Source organism: Bactrocera dorsalis, unplaced genomic scaffold (genome assembly GCF_023373825.1).
Source record: "Bactrocera dorsalis isolate Fly_Bdor unplaced genomic scaffold, ASM2337382v1 BdCtg012, whole genome shotgun sequence".
Classification (NCBI taxonomy): Eukaryota; Metazoa; Arthropoda; class Insecta; order Diptera; family Tephritidae; genus Bactrocera; species Bactrocera dorsalis.
In genome coordinates this window covers 1-11,376 of record NW_026038063.1, presented here as the reverse complement: position 1 = coordinate 11,376, position 11,376 = coordinate 1, and the positions used below count along the sequence as shown (strand labels likewise).

Here is an 11,376-nt window from a genome sequence, read left to right as displayed (position 1 = left end):
ATCAGATGTTGACGTACATACATCCCTACATATGTATGTATGTATTGTTATTGACACAGAGCTCATGGTTATGCTTTCAATTTATCCAAAATTTAAAATGAATAAATATATGTACATACATACTTACATACACACGTCTATGTATTTTTATCTACACAAATATATGTATGTATGTATGCAATCATTTGTAGGTAATGAATGGAGTTGCTTTCTAAAGTGAAACTATCCGAAACTCGGCGATTAAAAATGAACCTCTGCCCTGCCCCCCGCCTCACTAAGCGGAACAGCCACTGGGCCTAAAAAGGGCCAGAGCCATAATTTCATTATTCAAATTAAGAATCCACTAACTTTTACCGCAACACTAATTTCACTATGACTGCAAGCAGCTGCTATTAGATCAGCGCTTTATAACTACACTCGCACGCACATTCTTATAGCAATTGTTTTCGTTGTTGTTATGCTTTTTTCATTTCGTCATGGCACAGTTTCGAAAAGAAATGTAATTTGAGTTGGCACAAAGAGTTTGTTGGCTTAGCTTGGCTTAAATAACGCGCGTTTGGCTATGTACTTTCGCATATGTTCGTATATGCGGTCGACAGTATGTGTGTACGTTTGGTTTTTTACTTGAATGTATTTGCTTTCTTCTGCGGTTTTCTTGAATGACGCAACAAGTAGCTCTGCCTAATGTTAACGTGAACTCTCAGCTGCCTCTTCGTTGCTGGTTGTTGCCGCTTTGTTGTTGTTGCTGGCACACGCACACAAATACTCGTATGCCTCTGTTGGCACGGTTGTTTGGGCCGAATGAGTGATGAATGACTTTTGCGATTTATTTCGCTGCGTTGAGTTTGACGAGGATAAGCAAAGAAAATCGAAATTTCACAAGCAAAAGCAGATCGTAATCAAAACCAACAACTCGAATGCCATAGAAGAGTGAGAAAATGCAACAACGCCACGCCGTTGTTGCAATCCAAGCTTTTCTTACTATATTGTGTGTTCTCATATGCCAAAGCAACTCTTTGTGCATACATATGTATGTATGTATGTATGTATGTATGTATGTATATTTAGAAGTATATAAATGTATCTGCTGGTATTTTCGCCGTGATGACGTGATTTGGGTGTGTTTGTCCAAAAAATTTCGCGCGGTGATCCCGATTTGGTTGAACTTCACATTTGCGAAGACGAGCGCTATTAAAGTCCACTCGTTATTCCCAAGTGCACTGAATTTCGTAAAAAAATAATAATTCTTATTCGTTGCTCTACATAAAATTGTTTGTATGCATGTAAGTATGTACGAGCAGCACGTAGATATATATGTATAACATTGTTTTTAATTTAATTTAGCTCGTAAGCTTCTGGGTGTGCCCCAAAAATAGAACTCACACCAGTCCAGACCAGTTCACACCGAGTGTCATAAATGTGTGAACTTTGTTGTTGTTTTTGTTATTGACACACGCAGAATTGGCTCACTTTGTGCGACGCCGCTCCTCTTTAAGCTCTAACCCGATAAATACAATGTGCTCTATTATGTCAGCACTTTAATAATTAAATATAAAGTACTTAAAAGTTGCGAAAGTGGAAGCAGAGAATGAAAAAAATGCGAGGATCCAAAATGACGAATGGTTTCAGTCGCGCGAACTTTTGCGCCCATGTACCGTCGGGTGAAAGTCTGACATACAATCCGCTGGCACCTTTTCATTAAAAGTCACATATCCGTTATGAATAGGAAGGAGTTATGCACTTTTTTTTAGGCTAAAAGAGGTTTATGTGCTTTAATGGTTCCTATGGAACGATCTTCTCCGTCTATATTGATTTGTTTTGATTTTTACGCTTTAACAATATGTAGAAGTCAAGCGCTACGTTGTTGTCTTTGCTCACAGTTGGTTTGGGAATCATAAGTACGAGTACCTTCATATTGTCCTATTGACTTTATTGGCGGCGTCCCAAACGTCACCAGGCCACATAAGTATACCATATACATACACACATGTATATAAATATTTGCATATTTCTAATTTTACTCACACATTGGCATGTGTGTATGTTTTCTATTATAATAACTCTTTAAGAAAGCGGTGTGCGGTTGGACGTGTGTCGAGCATTTTCACAATGCAAAGTGGTGGCATTATTTTGTTTATATCTCCTCTTTACTACATATTCGTCATTGTCTCTTATTTTTATATAAAGTTGACTTTCATGCTTAAATTGTGTCTCGGCGGTCTTGTTCTACGAACTGTTGTTCCCATTCATCGTCAGCATAACGCGCTTTTATGCTGACTTCGTGTAGTAAAGGTCATTAGTCTTCAAAGAGTGTGAAATTCCTGCGATCTCAGCGGAACAATCAAACCTTTTAGTTTTTTAATGAAACAAAGAAAGCTTTTTTAACATTAATTTTCTGTACATTGTTGGAAGAGACGGACAGAAATTAAATTTCTGAGGTTAAAAATTAGTTACACTTCTATTTTCCTGTTGATTCGATGCTCATTTTCTTTCAGTCCCCCATTGTAGTATTAGTAACACAAAATATTTGGCTATCGAAATTAGTTTCCTGCTGCGCTTCGGATATTCGTGGGTGGCTTTAAATTAAAATATGTAAATAAGGTTATATACGTCATCGTGATGACATCAGAGTTTCAATGTCGACCGGCACTGCAAATCTGTTTGCTAAGGTATGAGCATATATACATATGGCTGTATGTAAATATGTATATCTACTGCCACGTTGAGCGTATGGAGACGATTTGTTTTCATTATTGCATTAGTTACCTGCGTTATGCCTGATTTTGGCGTGCCGCGAATCGAACGTGCAACTGGTATAAATGTAATGTACTCTCATGATAAAAGAGAAAGAGGAAAGCAAGTGGTTAAATTACTTTAATGAGATAGAAACACATTCTCTGGTTTTGAGTTAAACTAAACATCATTGTTGGTGCTTTCAAACGTTCCGCAGGGCTTCAGGGCCTAATCAAAGACCATATCGTATGTTTATTTTGCGACAATAATACTATATTTAATTTTTCTAATGGTTAAATTAAATAAAAAAATAATGAAGAAAGACCTCTCCGAGCCGTTCGATACCAAACGAGCTTTTAGACAGGATGCGTATCGTGCCTCCTTCAACAGAATGCTGGAAAAAGAGATACGTGCCGCTAAGCCGAACCGCAGTAGCGCTGCCTTTTCTAGAAGCGCATTGCTACTGGGGGCACGCTGATGATATTAAGCATCAATAACAGAGCTTTCAGCGCAACTTCTTCCAGCCTAGAAAAAGAAGCGAAAGAGGTTGGTCTTGTGGTGAAAGAGGGCATGAGAAAGTACCTGGAGGTCACGTACAAAGGCTCCTGGCGTCTTGGGAACTACGTTGGCAGCTTTGCATTTGAAAAAGTTAAGTACTTTCTATATCTTGGAACCGGAACAAATTCCACCAATAATCTGAGCCAGGAAATCAAGCGCAGAATAACTCTTGTCAACAGCTGCCGCCCTATTGTACCGGGATAATGCAAACTTTGTCCAAAAATGTGTTAATGCTATGTTATTGCATATTATTGCTATTGCTAAGAAAACGCAATAATAAAACCCACAGCAGACGTCTCAGCTTCGATTTATAATTCACTAAAAAATATATATATGTACATATATAGATATATCTATATATAGTATATACATATTTGTTGTATGTATATTCGAACAGTATTGCCTGAGTTTGTGTTTAAGTATTTATTTATTTGTTATTTGTTGCTATTGTTGTTGCCTGCTGTCTGCAACAAGTGCCAAATTCATTGCGGCCATTGTTCATTCATTCAATATATCATGTAAATTGTTTGTTTTACATCAGCCAAGCATCTTGTGTTTAGAAAAAAATAATTCACTCACAAGAACAGACATTTAGCTGAAAGAGATTTCGCAGATACCGTTTTGGCAGCGCGCTGAATTCGGTGCATGCACAAAGCGCTTACAGACTTCGATATGTTTATATTTGCATATGTAAATATGTAGCTCTGCGGAGGTGTATGCATACACTGTTTGCAATAAAAACTGTGCAACATGCTGCTGACAGCGGTCAAATCATCTGCTCTTCATATTCCGAATTAAAATCCAGCGAATTGGTCATTATACTATACTTATACTACTATTGAAATATCAAGGCAACAGATTGGCGAAAAACATGCTATACAGATTTCGAATATATTGGAAAACATTTTTCGAAAACAAGTGAACTGTAGCAAAGGCAGATTAGCAAAAGGTCGAATTGGCGGTTGAGTTTTGAATTCAAAAACGCACTTCAATACCATATGCACATTTGTACTTGTATATAAGTGTAAGTATTTACATGTATACATGTACTAGGGCTGTATATTTAGAATTTTGAGCAAAAATAGTTTACAAAAAAGTGATTTTATTGCTTAGCATTCATTAACTTCTTACTTTGGCATCAAACGAAAGCCATTCCAACTGCGTCCAGAGATTCGTTTCTTAAAATAGTTTTTGGTGTTGTCATTGACGCCGTGTGAGCTATTTTAATGCGCTTGAAATTAATGCCTTTGTGAGAAAAACTAAATTAACTTCATGATTGTTGTAGTTGTTGCTGTATTGGCACACGCATTGCCTAGAGCTCCACTAACGCCACTACGGAGTGCTGGAATAAATAGTTGAAATAGTCGAAATGAAAATGTTTATATATAAAAACTCCGGTGAATCCATTATTCGCATAGCAATATATTCCGTATAAATTAAGAATGTCTAAGTAACACGCAGCTGCCATGAAAGCGTAATTATAGAAGCGAGAATACTTGCCCGTGTCGTGCGTCCTAAGTCAGCTCAGCCTTCGCACATATGTATGTATGTACAAGATCTGGTTGCGCACCCAATTACGTCATTTCGAGTGAGCAGCCAACGATGATGTCGGCAACCATGCGGTAATAGAAAAAGTCACACACACACACACACACAATGTAAAATTTATTTTCGATTTTAAAAAGAATGACGTCAAAACTGAGAAGGTGTAAAAGTGGCAATAGTGGCACCCGCTTCCGACAGATGCCACACACAACCATCCTGTTGAACAACAAGATCGGCCATCATACACACATACCTACGTACATGCATACGAGTAGCTTCATTAAGGTGTGAAAGAAAGTTCGATGTAAGATGAACAGATGGTGAGCGTCTGCGTTTGTTGATTAGGTGTAGTGCCCGAGCGTATTCGTGAATTCAGCGACATCTTCCTAACTTATTGTTATTGGCCATTGCGTAGTGAGAGATTTACAAATTCAAAAAGCTTTTTTGCTTTTCCGATTTTCCAACACACTGCGCTTATCTCTTTGCGACGACGCACTTCGGTTCGCCAAAGCGGCCGCGAACTGCCAGAAGTGTTATGCTGCTGGGCTCTAGCTTCTAGCTCCATGCGCAATCTCTGCCGGCTCTTCTCCTGCTGCTTAGTGCTCGATAACTCTCGACTGCCACCGACTGTGGCGGATTTCAGCCGATCTCCTTCAAATTTGGCGTTCAGTTCGGTTTCGCTTTGCTTTCGAAAGGTTTTCAATTTAGTTTCGTTCTGCACTCCTCATTCGGTTCGGTTTCGTTTTGTGAATTTCGCTTTAATTTGGTGTAAAGAAATTTTGTTAATAAGCTAAACGTGATTTCTAAAGCGATGAGCGATGGCAAAATGTGATTGCGATTTCTTTATCGAACGAAATTGCGAATTTGCCAAGAAGCATTTGTGCCATAATTACTTGTGTATGCTAAGTCTTTAGATATGTAGACATATGTACATATGTATATCTATAGTGCTCAAAGTGTGTGCTCCAGTTTTTCTGATTTCCAAAATAGAAAAACAACACAGATTCGTGAAATATTTCAATTGTGAAAAATTCATCAGCTAGTGGGCTATAAATAGCCAGTTGAAATCTTTTTGGCTTCCATATTAATTTTCAGAATAACTTTACTCGCTGCGAATCCCATACACTTCGGTCATTCGGCCGAGCACTTTTCGTCCATAGTATTCGGTCAACGAGAGTTTGGTTATTTTCGCAAGTGAAAGTGTGTTTGTGTGTGCGCGTGTGTTGGAGGATCCCAAATGGGTTTTGACAAACACCACCCATTGCTCAAGTGAAAACCGCAAGTGCCACAAGGCCAAAGATAAACACTTTTTTGTATCGAAAGTAAAGACCTTACGCAAATTCACTGATAAACAAACAAACAAAAAGCGGAAGACGATTGAAACAATAATTTATGAAATGCAGGAATTTTGTTAAATTTGTTGAAGCGTGATTTTGTTTCTTCGCTGTGATTTTCGACATTTTTAATTTATTTGAATTTGCTTATTCTTCTTTGACTGGAGCTAAGAAGTTCACTTAATTCGGCACGGTAAATATTTTTCTTCTATTTGTCTTCACATTTGCCCTTATACTTACCTTGAACCCAATATTTTTATGGCCAATAATGAAAATACATATTTTATATAAGTTTTTGTGTTTTTGTGTTCTTTTATATTCAATCCTTTAACTTCTACATGCAATCTCCTACTTTGAAAAAGTAGTAGAAAGGTCCCTTAGCCGTTCGGAGTCGACTCAAAACTTGTATGGCTCTCTTTCAGATATTTCAAAGTTAGGGTGGGTTTAAAGGGGTTTGATGGATTCGTCATACAGATGATTATGGTTGGAGGTAACGTGTTGTTGTTGTTGCTGTAGAGTCAGAAAACATTCCTCGAGTAATTTCGAGCCATGACATCGAGTTGACTGTCCTTGACAGGATAAAAATCAGGGTCCGTTCCGATAACTTAGGCCCGACTGTCATGGCTTCCGATTAATGTTATCAGTGCCCAAACTTATATTTTTACCAATACATAACCCAGCGCAATCAAAGAGCTTAGCGTAGAATTCTGCCGCTACAACAACAACAACTTAGCGCATATAATTTTACTCGATATTTTTAGATTTTGTAGAAATTAATACTCCATCTGTCATATTTTTAAACTTGGTTGACTTAACCGAAATCCCTGCTGTTATCTCTATTTTCAGATATGATGCGTAAAACTTGATTTATGCATCTGCCATCGCATTGAATTATGGATTTAGCAGATCAAATCGATGATTATATTTGTTCATTTGAAGGAATTGGTGATTTAACAATGGACTCACTAGCAATGTTCATATTTATTTGGGCTGTATTGGCCCTCTTCTTAGTATGGCTGTGTAAATTTTTATACAATAAATATATGGTAAATAACAACAACAAAACGCCGACAAGTCAGAGCAACAGTCGGCAGAGCAGTGTGGCGCCCGGTGCTGCCAGTGCAGCGAAAACTGAAGCGAGCAAACGACTATCCGAGCCGAGAGAGGTGATGGCGAGCAAAGCAGATTTTAAGGTGGGCATAATCTCCCAAAGGCGGATCACAAACTACCGTCTTACTACTGTTAAAAATATGTGTTTGTATATGTTTTGTTGTTGTAATTAGGACTTAGCCGCCAAACCCGGTGGTGCTGCACGCGGTCGCGCGCCCGGTGGCGGTGCTGGGGGTGCAGCTGCTGGTGCTGGCGCACGCCGCCGCATGGTGCGACAGGGCTCTACTGGACCAGAAAGCCGCAAAAAACGTTATGTGCCGCCACCCTCCAATGTTGTTGGCCCCGAAACAGTGAGTTGTGCAGCAGAAATGAGTTGACAATATAAAGCATTACCTACATTCCACTTTAGACTTCCGTTACTTGGACTAGTCAAGTGTTCCGTTGGCTTTACAGCGATCTTGTGATTGTCAACGAATTGCTAACCTCTTGGGTTATAGCCTTAAATGAAACGCTGAAGAAATCGATGGAAGAGGTGAGTTGCCAAGCGATTTACTAATAAAACATTATTATTCACATAAACCGGAAAGTCTACATTTACTAGTAATACAATAAATAGGAATACATTTTAACAGCATTATGAACATACATACATAGGTTTGTATGTATGTAAATCTTATGTAAATTGTGCAGGGCTTAATGCTATATACGTGCTAATGTTGGTAGGAAAGTAAAGCTCGGTATGACCTCATCAAACGCCAGCTTATCGATGATGTGTTCAAAAACGCGCCAAATGCGGCACTGAGTGTTATTTCGCAATTAAATTAAATTATGAAAGCAGACTCGAGAACTTCATGGGTTATTAACACTGTGATTTCCATGCCTTCTTACCCGTAAACTAATAGACCGAACGAATATCTTTATTGGCAAAGATTGGCAAAGCATGCATGGCTAAAATTAGATTCCCATCCTATTTCAAATATGTTTCGGATTCAGATTCTTCTTTTTTTCAGTAGTAATGATTTTAGTTCGCGACGTCATGATTTGGATTCATGTTTATCTGTTTATTGCACAAACAAATACACATGCATATACATATGTACATATATGTATGTATGTAAGATAACGATATGATTGACAGACAAAAATGTTTTGATTGATTTTTGAAAAAATGTGAAATATGCTCTTGAATATAAATAGCTCCAGCGCCTTAAGCCAAATTGCATGAAAAGATCATTAATTGTTAACAATCAAAAGGAAGAGTCAGAGAATTCCAGTTATGCTTTTACAGCTTTTCTCGTCTTTCTAAAGCGTACGAGTATTCCAAGCAAACTATGAGATCACTTAGCTGATTTGTTTTGTTTTGTTGTTGCACAAGTACATGTATATTCCGTCGTTCCGTCGTCATCCAACAGAAACTCAAATTGAATCACGCATTACGTCAGACATATTTTAATATATTTGTTTTACATATATGTATGTATGTATGTATGTGAACATACAATACTACATTCACAAGCACGCTCGTCAAATTTAGTCTCACTTGAGTATTATTTAGTACAAAAAGAAATTCAAATAAGACCGGCTTATAAGAAGCATTCGACGAAAGCAAAAATCGAAGCGAAGTTTCAGCAATAAAATTGAAATAAACATAAATATACGAAACGAGAAACATCAAAAACGCGGCAGACAATTTACATATCCATATACACTTACATACATATGTATGTATATATATTGTTGATAGCCGTGTAAATATGTATACACACATGTAAAGACACGAAATGGGTTTAATGTTAACCTTGGCCCCGGTTTCAGCACATAATAATAAAGAAGAAAAAGAAATAATAAAATAATAACAACAACTCTGAAAACGTAAGGCCGGCGATAAACAATGCAAAAACAATTCGAAGAGGCAAAGGCCAGAACGACATGAAATTTTTAATATACTTGTATGTAATACATACAAACAGGTCTGCTAACATACATATGTACATACATACATATTAGTATTAAAAAAAAAAAAACACGCGAAGTAACAATCATAACGATGGGTTCACACAATAATATTATAAATGTTTGTAAATGTTTCACAGTTGTCATTATTTACTGTATGTATTAACTATTTATGCATATAACATTAATACCAGGGTAGACCACAGGTCGCAGTGCAATTCTCAAATATTAATCTAATATTAATATCAGTTATAAAGGAAGACTTCCTTAATATGAATTTATTTACCACTTTCAGCATGGCGTCGCAGTGGAGGTGGTGCGCGTGCTGCCCGACAGTCCACCACCCAGTTTGAACAATATATTTTGCAACTGTGATGAAACGAATCCATCGAATATGGTAGGTGCCACTGCGCAACAATCATTCCAAGACTAATATAAACACGTTTGTATCTTCCTCTCCATTTCACAGCTGATCACCTTTGATTGTGATGCACAGCCGGTGCTGCAGGTGAAGACGTACCGCCAGAAGGCCGGCAAGGTTGATACCTCCCATTACAAAGTGACCATCTCCCGCTTCCGTGCACGCATGGCTACCGCCATGAACTACAACACACTCAAAGGCGAGATGAAGGTGGATGGTTATCCCGATGTGAGTTGCTACTAGTGCTTTTTAAATTTAAATAAATTAATATATAACATTTTGTGACAACAGATCCGCGTTGCCATGAATAGTGTGGGCGCCATCAAGCCAATGGATCAAGATGAGCAGCAGCTGCAAGGAGTCATTAGTGACATAATCACGGCCACACTGCGCGACACCGTCTATCCAGTCGACTTTTCGGTCTACGCAACCTGCCCACGGGCCGAGATCGACCCGCTTGACATGCCTGTAATATATCCCGTCAATTATGATGCGTTAGCGGTGAGCGTCAGTACATTGAGAAGAAACATATTCATAAATATCAAATCCGTATACGGGGTTTCCTTGTTTTTCGTTTATTTCATTGTTTAATTGTTTATGTTTTTATAAGACACTTTTCGAATCATTAAACGATTGGCAGTGACAATTCGTACAGATTTTGCATACAAAGCTGATATGTAATTACATAGGTACATCACTCTACATACATACAAACATACAGATATGAAATATTTGGCATTCGAGTCGAGCGCCCTAGAGTTTGTAAAAATACTGTGTCACAAAATAAACGCTGTTATTCTTCTCATTGTTCTACCCACTTCCGCGCATCGCATGTTTGAAAATGAAAAATTGTTTCAGCCTCAACATTGTTGCCGATGAAATTTGCCTTTTGTTTACTTAAACGTAACAAACATTATATAACAATTAATAACAGTTAAAAGTGAAAATCACTTTTTGAAATTCATTTTCAAAAGTTAAGTTCATTTTTGTTTTTGCTTTCTCTCATTTCAGAGGGCTTATCAATATTATTATAATTATTGAACATGATTTCGCCACTGAATGTTACAATTTCCAAAAGACAAAACATAAATTTGTAAAGAAACTCGCATGTTGTACCGAAAATTATACACATACTTATGTAGAAATACTAGTTATCAAATAAAAGGCAAATTTCATTGCCTTCGCAAACTGGAAAACATGCTTTACATTGCCTACAATTTCCCGCTCATTTCACTCAACAATTTTTCTCGTTTCATTTCTCTTTCATACTTCACCAAAAAAAAAAAAAACAAACTTAACACCCTTTATAGCAAAACTTGGAGGGCTCTAATTTGTCAGGTCTGCAGCCTATGATCTCTGGCCGTCGTTTGCTGGTAAAAATTGTGAAAGGTGAAGGGCTGGCCGAAGCCAAGGACCCTTACGTTGTGGTGGAAATGGACGAACCTGCACAAAAGAATCAAACCGGCGCTCGGCAGGGTGCCACTCCTTATTGGGATGAGCATTTCCTATTGTAAGTGCTTACGCTTCATTTGCTAGGCCCGATTGTTTGATTTTTCTTTTGTTTTCTTTTTAGTGAATTGTCTCCACAATCAGCGGAGATTTTATTCGAAGTATATGATCGGCCTGCTAATGGCGTCGAAACGGCCAAATTCCTCGGTTTGGGTTTGGTTGGCATTGATGAGTTGGCCGTCGGGCCTGCATCCACACAAGTGCTGACACTGC

At 38.0% G+C, this 11,376-nt stretch overlaps 1 protein-coding gene across 1 annotated transcript; it reads left to right on the top strand.

The window, feature by feature from the left end:
- The first annotated feature begins 5,499 nt into the window (after positions 1 to 5,499).
- LOC125775315 (uncharacterized) lies at positions 5,500 to 10,935 on the top strand. The gene is made up of 8 exons (XM_049461213.1): positions 5,500 to 6,363; positions 7,017 to 7,363; positions 7,454 to 7,630; positions 7,690 to 7,812; positions 9,529 to 9,630; positions 9,703 to 9,882; positions 9,946 to 10,155; positions 10,666 to 10,935. The coding sequence occupies exons 2-8, from the start codon at positions 7,064 to 7,066 to the stop codon at positions 10,693 to 10,695; spliced, it is 1,122 nt and encodes a 373-aa protein (XP_049317170.1). The 5' UTR covers positions 5,500 to 6,363; positions 7,017 to 7,063; the 3' UTR covers positions 10,696 to 10,935.
- Positions 10,936 to 11,376: the final 441 nt, after the last annotated feature.

What these genes read in the sequence shown, in the direction of transcription:
- LOC125775315 (XM_049461213.1), top strand. Translation starts at nt 7,064, where the DNA reads ATGGATTTAGCAGATCAAATCGATGATTATATTTGTTCATTTGAAGGA. An exon ending in ATGTTGTTGGCCCCGAAACA is followed by an intron (nt 7,631 to 7,689) that starts GTGAGTTGTGCA and finishes ATTCCACTTTAG; the next exon opens with ACTTCCGTTACTTGGACTAG. An exon ending in AGGTGGATGGTTATCCCGAT is followed by an intron (nt 9,883 to 9,945) that starts GTGAGTTGCTAC and finishes TTGTGACAACAG; the next exon opens with ATCCGCGTTGCCATGAATAG.